We start from the raw sequence: 27,573 nt of genomic DNA, 5'->3' as shown, positions 1-27,573 counted from the left end.
TTTAAACTGATTCTTTTTGTTGTTAACTTTCTGGAAATGTTAACTATATGAAAATTCAAAGAAAATGGAGAAGGAAAAATTGTCATTCAAGTATTTATTGACTACCCTTCTCCAGCCTTTAAAACAGATTTCTGTGAAATTAAAGGGATGTCTCATAATCATAGCAGAATTCCAACTCTAGTCAAATCCAGCTTTCTGCTTGGTCTATAGATAGATGGGCTCTCAATATCACTCAGGAATCCCATCTTATTTCCTTAATGATGAAATAACTTTTCCATTCTCTCAGATGACAATTTCATACCTCTTCTCAGCTAGAATTCCCAACATCTCTCTCTTAACTTTTCCCCTTAAGTAAACTGCTTTGACTTTTTGAAAAAAATGAAAAACTAAAAGCAATTATAGAACATCATCAATACCCAATCAACTCTACCACTCTCTGTGCTAAAACCCTTATACTCTGTCTCCTTATTATAAGGGTTACACTGTCCTTGTCCTTTTCCAAGACCAGCCCTCCATTCGTATCCCAAATCCCATCATCCCTTCCCAAAGATTTGTACCTGCAGTTATTCATTCTCTACTGACTCAGCAATTTCCCCTTGCCTATTGGTTAAACCTTATCAGCTAAAATATCTCCTCCCTTAAAAGAAGCCTTCTGATTTATAACTCTCTATTTCAGCTACCAACCCATTTCTCTACTCCCCTTTAAAGATTATCTCCTCATAAAAGTATAAAAGTTACCTACACTTGCTGCTTTCAGTTCCTCACTTCACATTCTTTTTTTTTTTTTTTTTTTTTTTTTCTGCTTTTTAGGACCGCATCTGCGGCATAGGTAGGTTCCCAGGCTAGGGGTCAAATCAGAGCTGCCAGCCTATGCCAAAGGCACAACAATGCTGATCCAAGCCTCGTCTGTGACCTACACCACAGTTAATGGCAATGCCAGATCCTTAACCCATTGAGCAAAGCCAGGGATCGAACCCGCATCCTCATGGATACTAGTCGGGCTTGTTACCACTGAGCCACAACAGGAACTTCCCACATTCATTTTTAACCCATTGAAAGGAGAATTTCAACCCAATCATTTGAATCAAACACTTTTTAGTCCGAATGAACATCCACTGGGCCAAATCAATATCTAATTCTCAATTCTCTTCTAACATAAGCCAAGCAGGCACAGTTGAAACTACCCCCTCCTCCCGTCCTTTTATTTCGCCTACAGGTTCTTCGTCCTGACCTCTTCATGGGAAAGTAATTAGGACCATATCTTTCCTCATCATCACTTTTCAGGTGATTTGATTCACTCTGATAGCTTGAAAAACCTTTGATAAACAGATGACTTCCAATTTTAATTCATAAGCCCTAACCTCTCCATTCAATTCCAGGCTCAGATAGTTGACTGGCTATTCAACATCTCCATGTGTATGTCAAACAGACATTTCAAATTTAAGTCATCCAACACACCTCTTTTAATTCCCCCCTCAATACTTCTCCCAGTTTCCTGCAGTTCTATAAATGGCTATGCTGTATCTCTTGCTCGAAAGGTACAGAGGTGTCATTTTCAAAGGCCCATTTATCCACTGATCAAAAACTTAGAAATAATTGTCCTTTCCCTCATACACAACAATCACTCAGCAAGTTTCATCAGCTCTCCCTTCAAAATGTATCCCGTTTTAATCTAATCAATTCTTGAAGCCCCTGATGGTACCATTCTGATCCAAGACATAGTTTCTTGCTGGCTTACTGCAGTGCAAATGTCACACCATTCCCCTGATCCACATCACTTAACAGCTTCCCATTAAATGGAGAATAAACTCAATAAAACAGAAGAAAATCCATACTCCTTACAGACATCTACGAGGCTTTACATGATCTAACAACTGCCAAACTCTCTGGATTTTCCTCCAATTCCCACTCACTTATCATTCTGCCTCTCTTGCCTCCCCTTCAACATACCAAGCCTGTTTCTCCATGGGGACTTCACAACTGCTTTTTCCTCATTGTTCACTCATCCTCTGGGGTTTTATATTGTACCTCACTTCATTCAGGTCCCTGCTTAAAGATTGCCTCTTCAGAAATGGTTATCTTGACCACACTGAAAAATAGCCCCAGTCATAATAACGATGAACACTTCTAGCTGGCTTTATTTTTCTTCATGGTACTTGCCACTTTCTGGAATTTTATTTTGTACTGTCTGCCTTCCCCATAGACAGGGCTCAGAGGACTAGGTTCTTATCTGTTTTTTTTTTTTACTCCTTCATTTCCCAGGTTCATGCACACCAACTACATAATGAATACCCAATACAATTTTTTAAAATTAATTAATTAGTTATTCAGCACCCGTGTGTGCCCAACTTAATTTTAATATTTGATTCTAAGCAGCAGATTGCTTTATCATCAACATGTGTCCATAAAGCCCCTGTCCTTAACATTTATTTTAAAAAGCTGAGACACTCAGAAGTTCATTTTATATACTTCTCTAGCATATGTATATGTTTTCTAAAGACACCTTACAGGCATTTCTAATAGAGAAAAAGTATTTCATTTCTATCTTTAAAGCAACACTTCCTTTGCTTTAAAACAAATATAATTGCACAGTTTAGAAATGTATATTCTTGCCCTATTTCGTCTATCAATTTTAGGTGTGTTGAGATTGTGAACTGTAGTTAATAGCAAGAAATCAAAACATCCAATAATCTATGATTAATCTGTATAAACTTTCAGATAAGTCTATATACACATGAATGTAACTATGTATATAAATGATAAGAAAACTCAAGAAAACAACTTAGTTCATATTGATATAAACTAGTTACTATCTACAGGGTAATATAATTTATAAACACATACAACATGAGAATTGGATTTCTACTTTCTGCAGGATGTTAATAAATCCTACAGCAAGAGTGAATAAAAGGACCAAGCCTCCCTCTGGCTTGTTCTCCAGCTTCTATGAATAGCCTAGGTTTAAGCTTAAATGGCCTCAAAGGTTTGCATTTCTTAAGGCAAATTTCTAGCTGCAACCAGCTTTTTGTACATGCTGAAATAATCAGCACAGTGGGGAAATAAGCCCATCAGACAAAGAGGAAAGAAAAGCAAAGCTATGCCCTCACCTGACACAGAACCGTATCTTTCCGAGCCTCAGAACCTTGCTCCCCTTTGTATGAAGAAGGAGGAGGAGGAGGAGGAGGAGGAGGAGGAGAAGTGGATGGAGGGGGAGGAGAAGCTAAGGGGAGGGGAGGAAGAAAAGTCACAAAGAAAAAACAGAATACTTCACTCCGGCCTTGAAGGGAGAAATTCTTAGGTCCTTATCAATTCAGAAATGACTACCTGATCTAGACACAAAGGATAGCATCTCCTCACAGTATCTGGTTGTAATTAGGTTCTTATTTTTGCATTGCCTATATTTTAATATTTTACATCTCGCTTGCTTGTGGCAAGTGGAGTTTCTATATTAAGACTTTCAAAAAGAACATAGAGACAATTTCCCTTTAGCTCTTTCTAGAAGTTGATAAGCACATATTAAAAAAAAATAAAATCCATGACTTCTTATTTTGGCTATCATCTTTTAAATATCACAAAGTTTAAATTGCCAAATGTACAGCTAAGATCTAGGAGACAGAGAGCAAAGAGCGAGACAGAGAGAAAAGAAAGAAGCCAGCCAGACAAACCTTTGCTCTGCTGATGGGGAAGACTGATAACCATATTTTGTTTAAGTTTGTGTAAATCCTGAAGCAGGTTGGGCCATTACTTACTGCTTGAGGAAATAATAGTAAAAAAGCTTCACTTCTGTAAAATGTACACTATAAATAATTGTACTATAGATTGATAGGGTTTGAGAGTGATCAAAAAGAAATGAAAGATTTCAATAAAATAAGCAAATTGATGACAGGTACAGAGCAGCCCACAGCTTAGAAAGAGTCAGGGCTTGGATGCCAAAGCAAATCTGCCCTAGCTCCACCCCCTAACTACCACAACTTAAGGTCACTATACTTCTATTAGTTACGGCACTAGTGAAAATCTTCATTTTCTTAAAAGGACACGTTTCAAGTAGGATATTCTTTACAAACATTTAAAACCACCATTAACAATGTTTATAATATGGAATTTACACATGCACACTCAACAGAATATCTCCTAAAGATGAGATCAAAGGAAAAATAGGTAAGTTATCACTATTTTAAAATATAAAATGCAAATATAATTGCAAATTTTATCTACAGATTATGATAGATAACTAAAGAATGACGAGAGAAAGCCAGAAGCAAGCATTCCAGGGGATTGATTTTAGACTACTAAAGTTAAGAAGGGGCTTTTACACTGTAGACAGGAAAATAAATGGGAGCTAGCCATTCAAAGGTAATACTCCAGGCAGAGGGAAAGCCCCAAAGCAAGAAAGGCAGGAGAGTCATTAGAGATGAATGAATGAGAAGAAGAGGAAGTTAGGATGAGACTAGAGCCAGGTCCTTCAAAACTTCATATGTTAAAACTAAAAAAAAAAAAAAAAAAAAATCTTCTGAGGGCAATGAAGTGCTTCAAGGTCAAAGACATTTGAGAAATGAAGTATGAATGTGTAGCACTCACTTGGATATTCAAAATGCGCATCAGCTAATTAAAGACTCCAAGAATTTCAACTATAAAGAAATGTGTTGAACTTGATTTAATTCAGGGTCTTCCAAATTTATCTGAGCGCTGCACACTCTTCAGGTAACACACATTGGTATCCTGCTGAACTTTGCTCCTTGGTGAATCATTTCCCAAAGTAGTTACATGGAACAAATTGCTGGGACAAACCTGGATGCCATTGTTACTTCATGAATTAACTGAAATACCATTTGCTTTATCTGGGAATAAAGGGACCTAAAATATTCAAAAAGTATTATTTTGTAGAGATAATAGGTTTCATTTTTACTCATTTGAACAAATATTTGACAGTCTACTCTCTGGCAGGCTCTGAAATACTGTGCTAAACAATAGGGTTACAAGAGGTAGAAGACCTATATTCTAATTTGGGAGGCTTAGAAAACATAAGTGCATTCATCCATTTCTTTATTCAACAAATTTGTGTTTAAGTAAGTCAAGCACTGTTCTAGTCCTGAGGGATAAAGGAGGAAACAAGACAACACTGTCTTTGCTTTGGTGAAGCTTATATTCTTGCCTGGAGAGAGTTAGAGTATTAAGCTTCTAGAGGAGAAAAGTAAACTAAATAATAATGCAATCCCCAAACTAGCATAGTAAAATACATATTAACATGTAAAAGAGCAGAGAGTAGAGATAGATAATCAAATAAGAACATTTAACACAGGGTCGGGGGGGTAAGAAAGAGAACCTGGATTTGAGAAATAATTATAAGTAATATAAAGTGGAATTGTAATAGCTAAATGGATATATGTTCAGAGATTGCAAGATACATAAATTTGAGCTCAACAAACAAGTTTGGATGTGGAACAAACCATGGGAGTTATAAAAAATAATAACTAATTCTTACTATGTGCCAAACTTTACATATTTTTAATATTTCAAATTAAAAACCTTACATATTTTTAATATTTCAAATTAAAAACCTTACATATTTTTAATATTTCAAATTAAAAACCTTACATATTTTTAATATTTCAAATCTCTCAACAGCTCCATGAGGTAAGCTCCTTTTCAATTACCATTTTAGAGACAGATGTGGGTACCAGGATATTCAAAATTATGTATGTGACTTGCATTTCTTTTGGACAGTGTTGTTCTCTATACTCCTCTATACTCCTCAGCAGGACTACTGGGTCTCTATTTTGCACATTTATTTTGTGCATGCCTCAACTACAATTTTCCACTTTTCCTACTGACCCCACGCCCATCAGCCTGGCAACACAGCTGTCTCCTGAAGCACATGGTCAGCAGGGAAAGCAGTCATGAGTGTCTTTTGCCACCCCTATGATTTGACCATGTTCATCCCTTATTTTATCACTGAGCTCCCCAAATGTAATTTTATTTTACGGGAGATTTTGGATACTTCACTTCTGGAAAGGTTGGGAAAAGGCTATGCCTGCTAGCCTTTCAGATGTAACCACATGAGCTAGTCGATGAGCCCATGGCAGAAGCAAGGAAGAAAAACTTCAGGTCAAGCAGAGCCCATGTTAGTTTATTATAAGGCAGCACTCAGTAATGAGACTTAGAAAGAAAACATCTGGGACAAATGCTAGTCCAGACTGGGCTCCAAATGACAAGCATAAAGGTGTGATCTCCCTACTCATAATCACTGTCATGACATCAAAGGCTGCACAAAATAGAAAGTGGCGGCCATCAGTAGGAGCTAAAAAGGCCCTTCTGGCCTGAGCTAATCTAGGTACTTTTAGAGGAAATAGTTTAGCTAGTACACTAAAAAATGTGTCACCTAATTCTATTTTGGGGAAAGATTGAATGATTTGATTTAGAATAAACATCCTGAAATTACAATTCTGTTTCTCTTACAACAAAGCACTATAAGATATTATGCTAAGAAATATATCAGATGGCCCCTGACTTAAAATGCAAAAGAATCAGGGTAGTTAATCTGATAACTGTTTTAATGAAATGCCTTTGCACCTGAAAATTTTAAAAATATAAACAGGCAAAGGGATGTTTTGCTTATGCCACACTGGAGGGGAAAAAAGCAGTCCACATAAATAAAGTCTTCACAGTAACTCTCATTGAGAAATAGCTGACAGATAACTTTAACTCAATCTTTAAAATAACATTTAAAAATGTAACATTTTTAATGGAAATACTTTGAAATCACACTTTACTTTTTCCTGGCACCTAAAAAGACACTTTTCAACATGACAAAGTTTTTTTAATGACTTGCATTCATTATGATCAATTATTACCCCCACACTGCAGTCTAATGATGCCCAGAGGGACAATTACAATGTGTGGAACTGCCTGCTGCTGCACCTGAGTAACTTCCCAACACTGTGCTCTCAGTTCTGGTTTCTGACCTTGATGGGCTTTCTCCCTCTGCCATAGCTCTTGGCTGTAATTTCTCAGTTCTGCTAGAAATTGATCATGACCAGTCATTCCCACAAACGTTCCTAATTTGGGGCTTCTACCAAGCTTAATGTGATTTTTTTTAAATCATGTGAGACCACAACAAAGATCCACAGTAATTCTGGCATGTATTTTGGCTCATGAAAAAAAATTGCTATTCCCTGTCTTCATGCCTCTTGGTATGTTTCAGAAGGATAGGTTGGCTGGTTAATCTGCCCACAAGAAAGACTCTGACAATGATACGGTGGTTTTACCCCTACAAGTCAGATACTTACAATGTAGGGTGAATGTGTCACTAATCTCACAATCACAGGAGGGAAGGGCAATTAGAATCTTATTGTACAGATGGAGTAATTAAATTTAGATGGATTAACTCATCTGGTTGTGGTTACATGCTAAATGGTGGAATGAGTATTTAAGTTCAGGCTGATACCTAGAGCCCAGCCCTCTAACCATTCCCTATAATGCCTCTAAAAGTCAGTAACTACACTGGTATATTTTTTTAAGAAATTACTTATAACCTAAATGCAAGGTATTAAAATGAATATTACTGAATTTTAACTCTGTGGATTTCTTCGATAAACGTGAATTTTGATTTAATGAGTCTGATTTTAAAGGCACTTACTTTGTTGATTCATCTGCTACTTAAAATCAAGGAGATGTTAACATAATTCTCCTGAGTGACAGTATCATACTACCGGTTTAAGTTTATAAAATTCCCATTGCTAATCCAAAAAAAAGTTGAATTTAGTGGTGTACTTAGGATAAAAAGTATCATTGTCCTATTATCATATCTGACTCAGTATCTACTACTTAATTTTGGAAGTTTTGTAAAATCTTACTTTTTTAACCCAAGGTGTACCTCAGAGTCCAGAGACAGCCTTAGAGGCCCAGATATTATTTATATCAGTCCTAAATGTGTGTTCCTTTGGCCTGCACAACAATTTCAAAATTTTAAATTAACTGCGGACATTTAAAAATGGGAATATTTCCTGTAAAATGTGGACTTCTGACTTCTTTCAAAGAACTGGAAGATGTGGCTTCATGGGCCACATCCTCACATGGAAACAACTAGCAGCCTCTTTTGTGGCAGCCTCTTCAGACAGGACCTATTTGCTGTCGGTTGCCAACACCTCACCTGGCCTGCTTCCCTCAGTGAACTGCCTGGTTTGTCAGTTGAACCCTGCTTTCATCTGAAAATACAGCTCCAAACTCTCCATAATATTCTATGTTTGGCCTACCATGCATTTTCAATGTTATTTTACATACCTTAAACAACTATACGTAAGTAATATTATCATTATGAGCTCCTTTTATGTGAAACACGTGTTAAACAGCATGGTTTAAGATCAGAGAGGTAAAGTTCATTTAATTCCAAAACCACTTATTTTACATTATGTCAGATCTTCAATATCTTAACTAGTAGTATTTATTATTATCATCATTATTTTGGTTGGAAGTATCTTTTTAGAGCTTTCTTCACTGAGTTCAGTTTTAAGTAACAGGGAGCCCCACCAAATCAATACTTCGTAGTGTCACTTTCATGGCTGGCAAATTTGATGATGAAAAGTTTATGAGACAGAAGAGAAAGAGAGACAGAGACTGCTCTACTTAAAATATTCTCTATAAGAAACAGTAAATTTTTTTTTTTCTTTTTTGGACGCCTGTCGGGCATATGGAAGTTCCCAGGCCTGAGATAAAAATCCAAGATGCAACTGCAGCCTATGCCACAGCTGTGGCAACACTGGATTCTTAACCCACTGTAGTAGGCCAGGGATCAAATCTGCATTGCCACAGAGACAACACCAGATCCTTAAAACACTGCAATACAGCAGGAACTCCAGAAATAAAAAAATTATTAAATTTACTTCTACATTTAAAACATAAACAACAAATACATCACTAAAACTAAAAAAAAAAACCAAAAAACAAACAAAAAAAAAACACCTTACCTTTTTTGAATGTAACATGGTAAGTGCCATGGAGAAGAAATTAGGCAGGAACAGGAGATAGGAAATGGTGGAAAATTGGAGGAAATATTTCAATCAGGTTGTCAGAGAACAAAGTTCAATAATGTAGGTAAGGCACCTAATGCCTCCAAACTGAATAACCCTTAATAAAGGTTACCACTATAATCACCACGATCACCATCCATCAAAAGACCAGGTGAACCCACCTGGACAGCAAGCTGGCCCCATCTGCTGTCCGTTACATGTGCTAAGAATAGAGCTTAAGTCTTAGAAAAGTTGGCTATTACACTGTTTTGTTTCCTAAAGCACTGAGACAAAATGTTAACTATAAGTGCCCCTGAGTTTTACTGATGTTTTCGGCAGACAGAATTTTGAAAAGCTACACAGTCAAAGGTCTAATCTTGGGAAAATATTTTAAGCTGAAAAGAGACAATGAAATAAATCCTGAGGCTCATGGCTTGTCTTACTAACAGCAAAAGAAAAAGAAGACAGAATGAAGACCCAAGGTAAACCAAATAGAGATATCTCACTATCACAAAATGTGGATGGGAAATTCAGAAGTTAGAGAAAAATGCGCCTGATTGATAATCCAAATGAATGGGGGGGGGGGGTGGAGAACCCTCAAAAATAAATAATTTTATATTAGTTGTAAGTATGTGTCCTTGTAAAATTTTAAGAGATACCTGTATTTTCTGAAAATAACTGGCTCACTATAACATGAGTTATTTATCTGCAGCATAACACTAAGGAAATCATTCAGCTGGGAAACCATGAAATATCTCTTTATAACTTCAAAACCGCTAGTCCATAACCTAGAAAATAGACATGCTTAAACAAGTTGTTTGTTACACACAGATAAAAACAGAAAAAAATGATTTTTTTTCACTTTTTATCTGATTGTTTAAAGGTCATAAGAAAAACCCAGATATTATTATTATAGACTCAACAAAATTCCCAGACTTAAATGGATAACCACTGCATAGGAACTTTCAGACCATTTTCACAAGCACACACTGTTTTAAACTAAAGAATCTGCTTTTGGAGCCATGCTCGACATTTTCAAGTTTAAGGTGAGTTACCAAGTAGAACGGTCCTACTTTACAGTAAGTTTGCATTTGAGAAGGTGAATGTTACTGGTGGGTAAGACCTAAATACTCAGGACATTTTCACAATATCCCTGTGCACTTACGTTGTAGACTTGTGGGGAATAAACGAGGCAGATAATACCAGGAACAAAGTTTATACAAAGACGGTAAATCCTTATTCCAGTGCTGTGCTCTGCATCAATAGAAACCTTTCTGCTAGGCTGAATAATCTCATAAACCCTGTGAGAGAAGTTATATTTCTATTATTCAAACTCAAATCCAGATAGATTAGATTGATATAGCAACATCCTTAATCTCCTTTACGAAAGAGAATTAGTCTGTCTGAATTTTGAATCTAACTGTACTTTCTTTGAAATAGTAGATTTAACCATTTTCCTTAGTCAAGCTGAAATGAGGTTCTGGTTTAATAGGAAAAATTACTAAAGGAAGAGGAAAAAAATACTGTAAAAGATGAAAACAGTAAGACTTTATAAGATCCAGCATTATTAACAATGTTATCTGAAATTTTAATATTCTTAATGAATAGGCTATATAAGTTACTGTTTATTTTTAACTATCTGACTCCCTTTGGAATAGTTAGCTGTCTGCTAAATCTATGTCCAAAACACCTTTAATCACCCATCATTTGCTTTTTAAAAAGCAAATAGGACAGGTATTTGTCTAAAATGATGCTATATCATTTCAATTAAAAAAAAAGTGTTCTGAAATCTATCCAAAGAAATTAAAACATATACTTTCTCTTAGGGTTTTGTACTAACTTAAAACTACAGAAAAATATCACCTCCCTAAAGACATGATATATGGTAGATGTTCAAAAAGTTTATTAAATAAATAATTCAATACATTTATGAATGAAGTAACTGAAAAAAGTTTCTTTTTAAAAAAGAATCTTGGATATTAATCTTAATCTACCTAATCTTCCCTAATTTATCTGATCTTGCCACTCAGGGGCCAGGACACCTCATATTCCTCCATAAGCATCTGTCCTTACTGCAGCCTCCAAGGTTCCCCATGTTCGGGCCCCTACTCCCCCTCAGACCCCACCACCTACCTCTACCCTCCCCGTACCAAACTGAATTTCTTGCTGTGCTTTGGACACTCAAGAACCCTTCAGCCTCAGGGCCTTTTCACTTGCTATTCTCCCCACCTGGAACATTTTTCTGAATCTTTACAGGGTGCAGTTCCCTGTTTTATACAGGCCTCAGCTCAAATCTCACCTCCTCAGAAAGGCCTTCCTTGGTTACTCTATCTTTTTGTTTTGACTATTTGCCCTATCAGTTAAAACTTTTCTGCACAGTCCTCCATATATGTATTTATTTATTCATTGTATATACATAAAATAATCAAGGTCTGGTTAAACTTAAAATCACTTTGATATGTGATATTATTGTTTGTTCTGGCTATAACGGCTCACTAAAATAAAGACAGCTATCTTTATTATAAATTTTTCCCCCCAATTCCTTCCGCTATCCACAGCCTTTAATAAAATTTGGCTTGTATATTTCCATTTTCCCTGAAGTTAGGTGATCTTGCCAAGTAACAGCAAAATGATATTTATATTTATATTTATATTTATATTTATATTTATAACCAATGGGTTTAAGATAATTTTAAAAGTTTGGCAGAAAATGCTCCAAGATTCCTATGTATGCAAATACAATAATTTTTGTGACTGAAATTATTTGGGGCAATAAATCACAAAGATGGAAACTTTTTCTTGATCTTTTTTCCCAAATGCTATCTTTACAGTTAAACATCTTTGAAAGCAGTTACTTCAAATTAATTGTTAAAACGTCCCCTATACCTAGAAGGGAGTTGTTTTTTTGTATTTATTTCTTTACAAATTTTGGATAGCAAAAGTTTCAAGCCTACATATCTATGTATCGTATAAATATATAAATCTACAACTTTTCCAGATAATACTTGTTCTCAAAAGTAGTTAAACATATTTACCCCTTCTATGCTATTTTTCTGTGTTTTGTAACCATTTTTCCTACAGCAAAAAGAGCAATTATTTTACCTAATGTCATGTGGCTTTTTGTTTTTTGCTTTTAAGAAATTACAAAGTAGCATATGACTTTAAAGTTCTCTTAAAAAATATTTTAGGGAGTTCACTGTGGCACATCAGATTAAAGATATGACATTGTCACTGAAGTGGCTAGGGTCATTGCTAAGGTGCGAGTTTGATCCCTGGACTAGGAACTTCCACATGCCACAGGCATGGGCTAATAATAATAGTAACAATAACAATAAAAATAGTATTTTAGAAGTTTCTATTCATGTCCTGGATGATTAGTTTTTAAATATCTTGCTAATCATAATGGTGTCATGCATTCATTAACTAATGTATCCATGCATAATACACATATGCTGAAATTAAGAGTCATAATTAATAACTTATTTAGTCTGGATACAATATCATATATGCCAAATTTTCTTTTTGAATTTTAGTACCTATGTTTATGAGGGCTTATCCCAAAAATTCAAGATTGTCTTGATATTCAAAATCAATAAATGTAATTCACTATATTAAAAACTAAAAAGAAATATCACATAAGATAGCACAGAATATTTAAGATCCAAATATCTACTCTCAGCAGGGAAATCCTCTATGAATTTCCTTCCATATTCTTTTATTTTTCTTTCTTCTTTTTTTTTTTTTTTTTTTTTTTTTTTGCTTTTTTAGGGCCGCAAGTGTAGCAAATGGAAGTTCCAAGGCTAAGGGCGGAACTGGAGCTGCAGCTGCCACAGCAAAAGGAATGTGTGGGATCTAAACAGTGTCTGCGACCCATAGCACAGCTGATAGCAATGCAGGATCCTTAACCCACTGAGCAAGACCAGGGATCAAATCTGTATCCTCATGGATACTGGTCGGGTTCATTATCACTGAACCAAAATGGGAATTCCTTCTTCCACATTCTAATTTGTGGGAAAGACCTAGCAAGATTAATAAGACAATCTTCATGGGGGAACAGATTTGTGGTTGCTAAGGGGGAGGGGGAAGGGAGTGTGGTGGATGGGCAGTTGGGGGTTAGTAGATACAAAATGTTATATTTAGAATGGATAAGCAATGAGGTCCTACTGTACAGCACAGGGAACTATATCCATTCTCTTGAGATAGAACATGATGGAAGATAGTATGGGAAAAAGAATGTATACATATGTATGACTGGGTCACTGTGCTGTACAGCAGAAATTGGCACAACACTGTAAATCAACTATATTTTAATAAAAATAAAACAGGGGGAAAAAAGATTAAGAAGACCCAAATATCTCAGTGTCTGTACTAAAGGATATTTCCTTCCATGTGGTTATGACCTTAAAAAAAACCAAACTGGATTCACTTTTGTTTCTGAAAGGAATTCTAATAACTCAAGATAAAAGCAAAGTATCTTCCTGCCTAACAGTTGTCACATTACAAACTCATGCTGACAGAATATGATTATACTACTTTACATTGTACCCAAATGTAAGATTCAGGGGAGAAAAAATGAGCAGTAGCTCTACTACGCTATCTCCTTTGAGATTCCTATCTTATCTTTGAAGAAAATACTCAACCAAGAAAAGGTTCTCATTTGAAGCTTTAATAAAGGTTAAGGTATAATAACTGTTTTAGCCCCACAAATGTGCAGTTGTCTTGTTATTTTTATCAAGTGCATTTTACATAGTGCCAGACACATATGCAAACTAGAATTTAAAACTGAGATCCATTAAATTATATCCATTATTTCTCACTCTAGAAACTTCTGAAACTTATGGGTGACAGATTTGTCAAGAAGTGCTCTTTACTAACTAAAGAAAGAACAACCCAATCTCTGTTATGAACTGTCATTAGTAATTTAGCAGAGGGAGAAGGCAGTTCAGCCGAGTAGAGAGAAAATTAAAACATGGGCAGCTTCTGATTGGAAATTTATGCATAGCAGGTAATGAAACAGCACAGTCAGGATCTCTGGTATTACTCAGAGTGAGAGATTTAATTCTGATAACTCTGATGATGGCACTTGAATCAGAGATTACAAATGGTGACAGGCTGTCACATATAGATGAGGAAAAATGAACATCAACAACATATCACTTCAGAAGCTGATTCTATATAAGGTCAGTTTTTTTTCAAACAGTAAATATAATGATTTCAGAGATTATTGTAAGTTTTCAAAGGTTTATTAGGTCTCAAACAAACCATGTACCATTTCTACATTTACTTTTCGGTGGAGTATAATATTAATCAACATATATCAAAGGTAAAGGGTGAAAAAGAAATTGTATTTTAAAATATGAAGTATAAATTGCATTTTCTGACTTCGTCTGGGTAAAGAGCAAACCCAAAATTATAGGCAAGCAGCTATTCTATTCTATGTAGAGAGTATAGTAAAAGCTTGGGTTTTCCTGTGTTTATATGCAGGTAAGGAATACTCATTAAATGCAGCCACATACAAATAATGCTACTTGTATTTATAAGGAATAATAATTTTTATTTTGGATATTCTATGCCTTTTTACATTTACTAATTATCAACAATGGCTTTATTATTTTTATACTTATTTGTATATTTTTTCAAAATTGCCTATTTCAGACAAACTCTCTACCACAGAAATAGAGCTAAGGATAATAATAATATTTCCATAAAGACAGGTATCTCAATACATCTCTTTTTAATGTATGAAGTAGCATATTTATTGTGTATGGTTAAAACTTGTTAGATGTGGGAATTTTAAAACTTAGCCCAAAAATTCTTTAATACTTCTTGCTTTGAAATAAAAAAGTCCAGGTCCCTTGAACCTGCAACTGCTTGGACATTGGCTTGTAGCATAAATGACAGTGTGTCACTTTCCAGACCTAGATCATCACATGAAGAAGAGAGGAACTACTGCACTGATCTACGTCCGAAATATAGATCTGGAGGCAAAATAAACAACTGCTGTTGTCCGAAGTCACTAAATTTTGAACTGGTTTGTTAAGCAGCAATAAATAACCAAGAAAGCACAGTAGGACTTTAATCCTGAGTCCTAATCATTTATAAAAATAGCTTTAGCATTACACCACAACAATGCTATACTATTTATGCTGTAACTAATCAGAATAGAAGGAAGAAAATGTAAATGAAAAAGCCTGATACATTTTCATCAGGCTAATAAAAATATTGTCAATAAAATTTTAAATAAATTATACATAGTATTAAGAAAATAATTCAAACTATCCTAGACTCAGAGTTCGCTTTGTGACTCAGTGGTCAATGAATCTGACTAGGATCCATAAGGATGCAGGTTTGATCCCTGGCCTCAGTGGGTTAAGGATTTGGCGTTGCTGCGAGCTGTGGTGTAGGTCACAGACATGGCTTGGATCTCCCACGTGGCTGTGGCTGTGGCTGGCAGCTTAAGCTCCAATTTGACCCCCTATCCTAGAATCTTTAGGATGTTATATATCGTAAAACCTAAACATTAATGATTTATTCATTTAAATTTGGAATTTTAATTTTTTAAATTTGGCTTTGTAGGATTTACCTATATAGTTTAAGGATATATAAAAAACCAGTAGGATAAACCCATACAGAAAATACTAATTTTATAAAAATTAGAAAATTTAAATATTTTCAAGTAGGCAAGTAGAACAATATATCAAATAATAGAAATACATTTTATTTTATTTTATGTTTTGGCCTCACCTGTGGCATGTGGCAATTTCCAGGCCAGAGATTGAACCTATACCACAGCAGAGACCCAAGCCGCTTAACAACACCAGATCCTTAAGCTCCTGTACTACAAGAGAACTCTTAGAAATATATTTTAAATGGAACTATATTTATATAGGACTAAGCCTATATGACAATGCAGCCCAGAAATTCATAATAAAAATAATACAAAGCTAAAATCACAGTACACATTGTTTAGCAAAAGCAAGCACCTGAGAAAGATTAATAGTTAATTAAATAACAAAAGAACTGGAGGCAGAGCAAGATGGTGGAGGAGTAAGAGGCTGTGCTCATCTTCTCCCACAGACAAATCAAAAAAACACATCTACATGTAAAACGACTTGCACAGAACATCAACTGAATGCTGGCATAAGAACTTAAACCTCCAAAAAGGGCAAGAAACTCTTGACATAACTTGAACAAAAGAAAAGAGAGAGACAGAAAAGGAATCAGGATGGGACTAGCATTCCTGAGAGGGTGCTGTGAAGGAGAAAAGGATCCCACATCCTGGGAAGCCACTAACTGATAGAAAGATCAGCCGAGTCAGCGGGACCTCAAAGTTGCTGAGAAAAGCGCAGCAGCTGGACTGAGAACAGCAAGGCAGAGTGAGATCTGCACAGATCATCTGAACCACCCGCCTGGGGCACCACAGCCTGAGACTCTCAGGTGGGGAAAGGACTGGGGCTGGCTGTGTGGGGACAGCCTGAGGGGCTAAGGAGCAGTGAGCCATGGGCCGAGGAGCGGTATGTCACCGGTGGAGGAGGGGAATGCCATGGGCAGAGGGAACTTGGGAGAAGGTCCAGGCCCACAGGAGACTCAAGGAGCCATTGTTGGGGAGGGGAAGAGGAGGAGGGGCGGACCACCATAGGAAACTCCCTGCACTGGAGAATGCTCCTGCACCCATGGGCACTCATAGGGCTGGGCAGCTCTGCGCAAGTTACAGGAGGCGAGAAGCCCCTTGCTTATTTAGGGGAGATTGGGTGCTTTTTGTGAGTGGGCTTCCTGCAGCCCCAGTCACCACAGGGGATGGCCAAAACAAAAAAACAAAAAAACAAAAAAAAAAAGAGGGCACTGCAACAAAGCACCATAACCTGTTGCTCTCACTCCCCTGGAAGCACACCTGCCCTGCTGCTGCCACTACCAAACAGTCTAGGCAGTGCCCAGATGCTTGATCACTGTCCCTTCCCAGGAACCTGCAACTAGGAGCAGCTTATGCAGCACCTGCTGTGGGGGCTAAGTAGAATGGGGTGCTTCTGGCATGGTCTACAGGAGGCAGGGGCATACCACCACAGTTACCTCTGGCTCCAGAGGTGGGAGTGGCTCGCCACCACAAGGGGTCTGTGAACAGACACCACTTGCAGCCCCATACACCTCAAGGACACCAGAGAGGACAGCACTGTGACCGAACACCACCTGTTGGTGTTCTCACACACCTCAGAACACATCCACCCTGCTGCAGCCACTGCCAAACATTCCCAGCAGTACTCACACGCCTGATCTGTGTCACTTTCTAGGATCCTACAAATAGGAGCAGTCTGCACAGCACCTCCTATGTGGGCTAAGTGAGATGGGTTGCATCATGCATGGTCTACAGGTGGCGGGGGCAAAACAGCACAGTTATCACTGACTCTAGAGATGGTTATGGCCTGCTCCCACCAGGGGTCCCTGAACAGGCACCACCTGCGGTTCCAATCACCTCAGAGGAGGGCATTGCAATCAAACACAAGCTGTTGTTGCTCATGCTCCCCTGGGAACTCAAGCACCCTGCTGCTCCTTCTGCCAAATGCTCTAGTCACCTTGAAGATCTGCCTAGAGCTCATTAACACTTCCCAGGGTATTAGAAATAAAAGCGAAAATAAACCAATGGGACCTAACCAAACTGACAACCTTTTGTACAGCAAAAGAAGCCAAAAAGAAAACAAAAAGACAACTTACAGAATGGGAGAAAATAGTTTCAAAGGATGCAACTGGCAAGGGCTTAATCTCTAAAATATACAAGCAACTTTATTAACTCAACAGCAAAAAAGCCAACAACCCAGTTGAAAAATGGGCAAAAGGCCTGAATAGACATTTCTCCAAGGAAGATATACAGATGGCCAACAAGCACATGAAAAAATGTTCAAAATCACTGATTATTAGAGAAAATGCAAATCAAAACTATCATGAGATACCACCTTACACCAGTCAGAATGGCCATCATTAATAAGTCCACAAATGGAGTTTCTGTCGTGGCACAGTGGAAAGGAATCCAACTAGGAAACATGAGGTTGTGGGTTCGATCCCTGGCCTCACTCAGTGGGTTAAGGATCCGGCATTACTGTGAGCTGTGGTGTGGGTCACAGATGCGGCTCGGATCTGGAGTTGCTGTGGCTGTGGCAGAGGCCAGAGGCTGTAGCTCCCATTAGACCCCTAGCCTGGGAACTTCCATATGCCACTGGTGGGGACTTAAAAAGACAAATAAATAAATAAACAAACAAACAAATAATTAAAAAAAATAAGTCCACAAATAACAAATGCTGGAGGTGGTGTGGAGAAAAGGGAACCCTTCTACACTGTTGGTGAGAATGTAAGCTGATACAACCACTATGGAGAACAATATGGAGGTACCTTAGAAATCTATACATAGAACTACCATATGACCCAGCAACCCCACTTTTGAGCATACATCCAGATAAAACCTTCCTTGAAAAAGATACACGTACCCGCATGTTCACTGCAGCTCTATTCACAATAGCCAAGACATGGAAACAACCCAAATGTCCTTCGACAGATGATTGGATTAGGAAGATGTGGTATATATACACAACAGAAAACTATTCAGCCATAGAAAAGAACAAAATAATGCCATTTGCAGCAACATGGATGGAACTAGAGACTCTCATACTGAGTGAAGTAAGTCAGAAAGAGAAAGACAAATACCATATGATATCACATAACTAGAATCTAATATACAGCACAAAGGAACTTTTCCACAGAAAAGAAAATCATGGACTTGGAGAATAGACTTGTAGTTGCCAAGGGGGAGGGAGATGGAGTGGGATGGATGGGGAGCTTGGGGTTAACAGATGCAAACTATTGCTTTTGGAATTGATTAGCAATGATATCCTGCTGTGTAGCACTGGGGACTATGTCTAGTCACTTATGACGGAGCATGGTAATGTGTGAAAAAGGAATGTATACATGTACGTGTAACTGGGTCACCATGCTGTACAGTAGAAAAAATTTTATTGGGGAAATAATAATTAAATAAGAAAATAACAAAATAACCTAAGCATTAATTAAAAAGATAAATATGTTTTAGTTTCGGTAATAGATTTTTTTTAAGACAATTATGTATAATCCCCATTTCTTAGAAAGCTAGATTATTTATTTATTTATTTAGTTAGTTAGTTCACTTTTTTTTAGGGCTGCACCCACGGCATATGTAGGTTCCTAGGCTAGGGGTCAAATCAGGGCTATAGCTGCTGGCCTAGGCCACAGCCACAGCAACAGGAGCTCAGAGCAGCGTCTGCAACCTACACCACAGCTCACAGCAATGCCAGATCCCCAACCCAGTGGGGAGACCAGAGATCAAACCTGCAATCTCATGGTTCCTAGTTGGATTTGTTTCCGCTTCACCACAATGGGAACTCCAGAAAGCTAGATCACTTTAAACGGACTTTGAGAGCTCAAGGTGCAGAAAAATATACTATAATACTTTAATAAAATAATCATTTTATAACATAAAATCCACCCACTTAATATATTTCTTTTTAACACACAGTTCCACAGTAGAATTGTTTCAAAACATAAAAACATAACAATTTAGTTTACTTTGTTCATAAGGCAGAGTTCTGTAGGAGAGTCATTACTTATTTATCCAACTATGAACCAGAAAGTTCAATTAATGGTATTTCTTGCCCATAATCTACTTTTACAAGACTTCCTCAATAGCAAAATTGTTGAGTTATATCATAGAATTAGCACAGGTTTAGTCCTTTTTATTGTTATAAATCTACAGTATAAAAAGCAATGTTTAAACAGGTGATACAAATACAAAATACCTTCACAGAAGGAATTGCATTAATCCCCAAACTCTCCCTCTACTTATAATGAAAAACCTGAGAAGCAGAATGATTAATCGATTTGTACCAGAGTAAAACTAGGCCTGGAACCCTGCCACCTGCTTCTACCTCTTGAGTCTTTTCTCATATATTATGCTGCTTCATCTGGCATGAGTGATTCCTATACAGCTACAAAATATAAAATAATGCATGATATTAAGAGTGAAGCAAAACAACTTCTTCCACATAAAAGTCATCTAATTTATGTTGAAAAATTAGAATTTTGTATTTTACCAAAGTAGTGGCTGAAGCATTTTTCTACTCTGCTCATTTTCCAACTATGTATGTATTTATTTCTGGTGCAACATCCAAAAGAAAATTCATTAAATTCTTTCAGAAATATTATTAAAAATTAGTTATACATTACTCGATATCCTGCTACTTTTAATACACCTGAAAACACATTTTTATTATATCTTCACTTATGATACATAATGGATACAAGTTGATGGTATTTTATTATTTTTTATTTTTAAAAAATTTTGCCATGCTATTTAGATTTAATTGCCTAAAATACCCTTCTATTTAGATGGCAAGTCAGAGATGTCGGTTTTGTTTGTTTGTTTAAGCTAATTATGACCTCAGAAACTTAAAAAAATATGACTTTTAGTTTATCTTTAGTAACCCCAAACTCACAGATATCCAGCCCTATTCCTCTTCCTCATCTTAAGAAACTGTTTCAGCACTAAGCCTTACTTTATTATCTGTAAGATGGTCATAACAATAGTATTTACCACGTGTAAGTAGAGTTGTGCAGAATAAATAAAAATAATGTGTAGCTAAGATATATAAAACACTGGCACCACATATGACATATTACATTCTAATAAGTGTTAGTTGTTATCATAGTTATAATAACTGATTTGCAATCACAAACATGATAATATTAAGATAGCAAGATGTAAACTATGATTTTTTAATGTTGTTAAAAGTTTTTAAAAAAACAATGTATATTTTTCTATTAAAAGGTGATTTGCTATGTTTAATTCAAAGTGATAAAGTATGTTTTAGATATTAAAAAATTATCCACATTAACCTTTTAAATGGCAATATAACCATTTAAATGTTAAATGGCATATGATTTTTAAAACTGAAATTTAACATTCACCATGAATATATGTGCTAATCAAAACAAGGTACAGCCTCTAAGCATGTTAAACATTCTTATAAAATTAAAAACAAATTAAGAAATCAAATACCAGTGAGAGAGTACACAATGAATTTAGTAAAATGCCTTGAATTATCTTTTAAAGAAATAAGACATTTCCATATTATATGTACATACCTGGAATAGTCAAACAATCGACTGTCCCAAAGATTATGATTCCCTCGAGGTCCATAATGAAAATAACAGGACTCTGTCCCATCAAACATATTCAATCCATCTTCTGAATTTTTTGAGGCATGACTGTGCACCAAATCTAAGAGGACTGTAATACCCATGGAGTGAGCTGTGTCAACCAATTCTTTCAGCTCTTCAGGAGTTCCATAACGGCTTAAGGTAAAGGAGACAGCAAAAACAAGACCACATTATATTTAAGGCAAGAAGCCAATCATTTACTACAAATCAATTGTTTTACCAGCACAGTACTAGATACTTTAAATATGCAAATACAGTATGATATAATACTTAGATACAGCTAAAGTGGCTTAATATTTTTATTAAGTATTTTTAAAAGCATTCAATAAAGAAAATAAATCTGGCTACTGATTGTAGATAGCTCAATGAAAATTCACATTTTGAATAGGCAGATATAATCTCACTTCTCTATACTCAGAGCTTCTGATTTCTACCTCTAAGCCTAGCTGGTTTGGGGAGCATGGTCATTCCTGTTCACATACTTGGCCATGGTTGGGGTTGCGGGGGCTCTTAGAACACTTCCTTGAATATCCTTGATGCCTTACTGAGGTCATCCTCCCTGAACTTACTTATCCCCAGACTGGAATGCATCAAGTACGAGTGGGCCTTGTCACCACACAAGCAGAAAAGATGGGCAGCTCACATGCTCATGTGTGTGTTTTAAAAATAACTGTCTAGTCTGTGTGAAACAAGAAACAAAAATCACTTCCAGGAGGAAGGGTTTTCTTAACCTACATAAAATCCCAATATTGCAGTCTTTCAGAATATCCAACTTTTGCCTTTTAAATAATCACCCTTGTGATGAGCTGTTTACTGTCACTCTTCCTTACTAGACCATACGTTCCTTGAGGGCAGGGGACCTGACCACCTGGTTTCCCACACTACAGTACAGAGCTTAGTATACAGCAGGTCTCCTGAGAGCTAACTCCACTGGGCAGGAAGAACTATCTTTCAAAAGTGCCAATACAATAATGTCACCTTTTACTTAAAACCATGCTTGCGCTTCTATTGTCTTTAGGATGAAGACCACTGTCTTTTTTTTTCCTATGTTTTTGTTTTTTGTTTTTGTCTTTTTTGTTTTTTTTCTGGGTCCACACCCGCTTGGAAGTTCCCAAGCTAGGGGTCTAATTGTAGCTGCAGCTGCCGGCCTACGCCAGAGCCACTGCAACATGGGATCTGAGCCGCTTCTGCGACCTACACCACAGCTCACAGCAACGCCAGATCCCTAACCCACTGAGCGAGGCCAGGGATCGAACCTGCAACCTCATGGTTCCTAGTCAGATTCGTTAACCACTGAGCCACATCGGGAACTCCTGAAGACCACTGTCTTTATCATGACCTGACCCATGACCTACTGCACTGCCCCCTCCACTAATTTTAGACCATTACTCTTCTTTTCCTAGCTACCTATGTTTTTTTCTCAATCATTGAACAATGAATAAACACATGCCATCAATGAATAAACATCCCTCAAATTTCATTGATTGATTGATTCATTCATTTGTTTTTTTCAACAAATACTTATTAAGCTATCTACCATGTGCCATAAAACTTTCTATGCTCTGGAGATTTACCAGTGAACAAAATAAATATCATTGCCCTTATGGAATTTATATTCTAGTTGGGTGACAACAAATAAATAAGCAAAATAAGTGGAATGTCAGATAGCAATAACTGCTCTAAAGAAAAATGAAGCAAAGCCACTGGTGGAGAGGGAGGGTTTGCTGTTTTAAATAGGGTCATCAGTGGAAGTTTTATGACAAAGGCAATATTTAAGCAAAGACTTGAAAGAAGTAGGGAGCAAGGCATGTGAAGATCTTAGGGGAATAGTGTTCAGAAACCAAGGTCACTGGAGACAGAAACGAGCTAGGAGCATTTGAAGAAGAGCAAATAGGCTAGTATGTCTGGAACAGAACAATCAAGAAAGAAGTGAACCAGAGAGTTGGCCAAGACTCAGATCACATGGGAACTTAGGGACCAGTGTAAGGCATTTGGCTTTTATTCTGAAAGAGACAGGGGATCATTAGGGAGTTATGAGCAAGAGAGTATCATGATGTGACTTTCATTTAAAATCATGACTTTGGGAATGGTGCAGAAAGTAGTCCAAGTGTATGGAGGAAGAGAAAGCTAGGGAAGGAGGATAAGAGAATGCCGAGTGATCAGTTACAGAGCTAATGTAATAATGTAGGCATGAAATGGCAACCTAGAGCAGAGTGGCAGCAGTTGATGTAGATAGATTTGGGATATATTTTGAAGTTGCAAGTGGCTAGGTTTTATGATAGTGTAGGGAGGGAAATCAAGGGAAAAGTCAAGTATAACAATTTATCTGGGGCTTAAACAACTGGAAGATGAAGATGTCATTTACTGAATTAAGGAAGATGGCAAGAGAAAAAGGTTAGAAGATCAGAAATTTAATCTGGGGCAGGTTAAGTACAAAGTATGTATTAGATATCCCAACCTCAAATAGGCATTGTTTGAAGTTCACAACAGAGGTGAGGACTGGAGAGTTAAATTTCGCAGGTGGCATACAAAGTGTATTTAAGCCACAAGAATGAGACTTGATGAAACTCTCAAGGTACTTCAGATATATACAGAAAGGACAAGGGCTGAGAACCAGGAGGTTAATCTTTAGTGGTCAGAAACAGCAAAGAAAATAAAAAAAAGAAGCAACAAAAGAAGTGAGAAAAGCAACAGGAAGGTTTAATATTCTGAAAGACAAGAAAAGAAAAAAATTGCAAGAAGGTGGGAGTAATCAATTGTGCCAAATGCTGCTGACAGCTCAAGTAAGCTAAGAACTGATGATTGACATAACAATGTGGAGGTCATCAGAACCCTTGACAAGAGCAATTTCAGCAAAGAGGTGGAGAGCTTACTTGGAATGAATTCAAGAAAGAAGAGTGGAGGAATTAGAGACAAGAAGGACAGATAACTCATTCAAGGAGAAGTCCTATAAAGAGAAACAGGTAAAGGGATCAGCAGCTTTCTTCTATGTCTGGAATTCCATCTACCTATGCCCACATCACCCCTCCCCCCCAGTTAACTCTTAATCATGTTTTAGATCTCAGCTGCAACATCAGTTCAGATCTAATCTACACCTATCAGACCCTTGATTCTACGCTATCAGAACACCCTATCATCTTCCTCTTAGTGTTGATTACAGGTAGAAATCATAACATGTATAATTATTGGATTTCTGTCTATGTGCCACCATACTGTAAGCTCTATGAAACAGAGACAATGTTGGAGTTGTTCAACTTGTGCTCATTCAGATCAGTACCTCTATAATTGCATAGGATCCCATGATGTCTTTCTGCCCAGAGAACCATATTCCTTAGATTTCAGCTTGGAAAGAAGGCTAGTCTTTCTGTGGATAGTATATGTCCCACCAAGGGCTCCTCAATTACCTTCCTACATAAGTCAATCTCTTTCCAGAAAAGGATGTGAACTCTAGCAACAATGGCTTCCACAGTTATGATTTTCTAACTAAAGCTTGGGCCTCCATACATATGACGATTTCTGCAGGCTTACTAGGTATTCTTTACCAGTCATCATTTCACGAAAAGCAATGTTAAATCAAGCCAAGCTCAAAGGCTGGATAGGAAGAAAGTCCATGATCTTAATAAAAGTTAATGCTCAGCTTCTATTAACTCTGTCAACTGTAAAATAGGTTATAAAACATCATATAAAATATAGAAATTTATTTCACTTTAAAAAATTTTGGTTCAAACAAGAATGGATTTTTCCTTCATTTTTACCTTGAAGCTGCAAAGAAGCTTGTGATTTGGTAACCAAAACTGGCGTAGTAAGCATGTTCCATGATTGCCATCAACTGAATGCAGTTGTATCCTATATAAGCAAAAGTCAAATACAGATTCAAAGCCATATTTTTAAAAAGTAAAGAAAAAAAAATATATACTGCACCCAGATTGAAAGACATTAAATTTTACATAAAACCTAGAAGATTTGGTCATTGTGAAAAGTTCTACTACTTTAACATCTTTTGTTTGTCTGACCTTCTAATACGAAATTGGGCAGTTAGTTCTTAAGGGTTACATTCTAGCTATTTGAAATGTCTTCATTTTAACAAGTAATAAATGATATGCAAATATACTCTTAATTTGGCTTTAGAATATTAAAGATGGCAATCTGCATATGCTAAACTTCAGTTGTACTTGTAATATTCACAGTGAAGATTATGAAAGCCAAATAAAAGTAACTGATCTATGCCATGTGCTTTTTCTTTCACCTTTTTCTTTATATTTCAGTTATTTCTAGCATAAGATATACCACCAAATCCATTTTCCTATAAGGGAGCTTTTACAAATAGCATTAACGCCTCTATTTTCCACTGTTTCTTGTACCTAAAAATTACTCCATAGTCACACAAGGGCACACATGTACATACACACAGGCATGTGTACACATATCCTTCTTTTCTCTATCTGAAAATATTTTGCTTTAACACTTAAAGAACTGATTCAAAAAGACAGGCATTTTATCTTTAAAAATCCTTAATATTTGAAAATATTTACTAATGTGTTTTTAATGTAAGCAAATAATTAGAGAAGAAGAAACCTTGGTCTTTAAAAAAAAAAAACTTTAAAAAGTTAGGTTTTTCTTCTCCAAGATACAATTGGCAAAATTTTCCAATATGATCTGATTGCTTTGAAAGTTATATTTCTGTAACATACATAGAAAATATTTCTATTCTGTTCTCCAAGTCTAATTCATGTCACTATAACTTCTTGTACACATATTCCAGTATATAATTAATATTGGAACAATTACAAATTCACATTAGAAATTAGAGATTCATAAGTTTAAACATAAACCCTATGATTCATAATTTGCTAAAAAGTTATTACTGTTGGCCTGGTAGACATATTAATATAAACTACTGCTCAGATAACAAAAATCAAGTATATACTTAATAACAAAATATACCATTTATAGTTTATTTCTCTATTATATAAAAATATCATTCTTACGTTCAAGTACCAATTTATAACTTCCATTGTTAATTTTGTGTCATTAACCATTCCTGAATTTGTTTATGCTCAGAGGATTAGGCTAGGTAATTCAAACACAAAGATGAATAAGAGAATCTCTCATCTATTGAAACTTCTGCAAGATCGAGTTCACAAACAATTTATTACAGTATGAAATGACAGACCATCTCAAGTATAGCAATCTTAATGTATTATTTATTAAATATAACCAATATTAAATCCCCCATACATTTAATGAATTTTGGTTTCTGGAACCTGACCTCACCATCTCAGCTAATCAGGATTCCTATATAACTGAAAACTTCAACCATGAGAAACTTTTCCTCTAGCCAAAATTTGGACTGCCTACCAGAGGCAGAGTAATTAAATGTAGTTTTATCTTCCTCCCTAGTCACTGGGTCAGGTGCAAATATGCTGTGAAATGATAAAAAGCATTACCTATATAAAGAAAATAACAGATTTAAAGCATTCTGAATCAATAATTCAGCAGTACGCTATTCACTCTCCTGCTTGTCCCCATGAAGACAGGGTCTATGTCATTAGCGTCCAATATACAAACACCTAGAACAATGTGTCTCACACAGAAAGATGCACCATAAATATTTGTCAAATAAGTCATCCTGACAGGAGCTACAGACACAATAATGTTGAAATAAAATGAGTTTCAGTCACCCTACAAATGTAAGATTTTTTTTCCCTAACAGACTAAAATGAATAGGCTATAATCAATGACCATTTACACTGATAAAAATTCTCTCCTGTAGAAAAGTAATTACGCTTACATATTTATCTGCAATTTTGGAAGCCATCAGTTCACATTACTTAAAATTGAAATTAGAATAATATCTTGAATTCTTGTGTTCTATCTTACTCCATTTCTCTTTTCTATGCTATCGCTATTACAGGGCAATTTGAGAAGGCTAAAATAAAATGCATTTCTATTACATATTTAATCTCTTAACACAAAAAAGAGACACTTGTAATTAGCTTTTCTAATAAGAGAACAGACTCATTAAAATTTTATCTGATAAAAAATCACAGTTATTACTTACCAAGGTCTTTGATTCTTGGTAGTACATTGCATGTAAAATGTTTATATGAAGCTATTTTTCCTTCATAGGAAGAAATTCCCACATGAGATTCATAAATTCTTGGACCTTTTGGCTTCTTTGGTTTGGAATGCTTAAACTACAGAATATTAAAATTATATATAGAATTAGACCAAAAATGCAGATATAACACTAACAGATTAAGAATGTTAAGTGAAATGATGAATTAACTCAGTCATACACTTTGAAACTACTTTCACATATAAAAGGTACTGG

General features: G+C 36.2%; 1 protein-coding gene across 6 annotated transcripts in view; it reads right to left on the bottom strand.

Moving 5' to 3' along the window:
* GBE1 (1,4-alpha-glucan branching enzyme 1) overlaps nt 1–27,573 on the bottom strand; it is a 276,806-nt gene that overhangs the window by 117,926 nt on the left and 131,307 nt on the right. For all 6 annotated transcript variants that reach the window (XR_014823705.1, XR_014823702.1, XR_014823703.1 and 3 more), the window contains 3 exons: nt 27,301–27,436; nt 24,995–25,085; nt 21,165–21,374 (listed from right to left, as the gene is read on the bottom strand). Coding sequence is in view for 2 of the 6 variants with exons in the window: in XM_021070783.2 (XP_020926442.1) it covers nt 21,165–21,374; nt 24,995–25,085; nt 27,301–27,436 (437 nt within the window). In the remaining 4 variants the exon portion in view is untranslated. The remainder of the gene's footprint in view (nt 1–21,164; nt 21,375–24,994; nt 25,086–27,300; nt 27,437–27,573) is intronic.

This window comes from Sus scrofa, chromosome 13, assembly GCF_054392235.1.
Source record: "Sus scrofa isolate SSC_HxYL_T2T_F1_AM1 chromosome 13, Sscrofa_HxYL_maternal_Yorkshire_Landrace_v2.0, whole genome shotgun sequence".
Classification (NCBI taxonomy): domain Eukaryota; kingdom Metazoa; phylum Chordata; class Mammalia; order Artiodactyla; family Suidae; genus Sus; species Sus scrofa.
The sequence above is the reverse complement of the archived record's forward strand: the minus strand, read 5'-3'. Positions and strand labels throughout refer to the sequence as shown.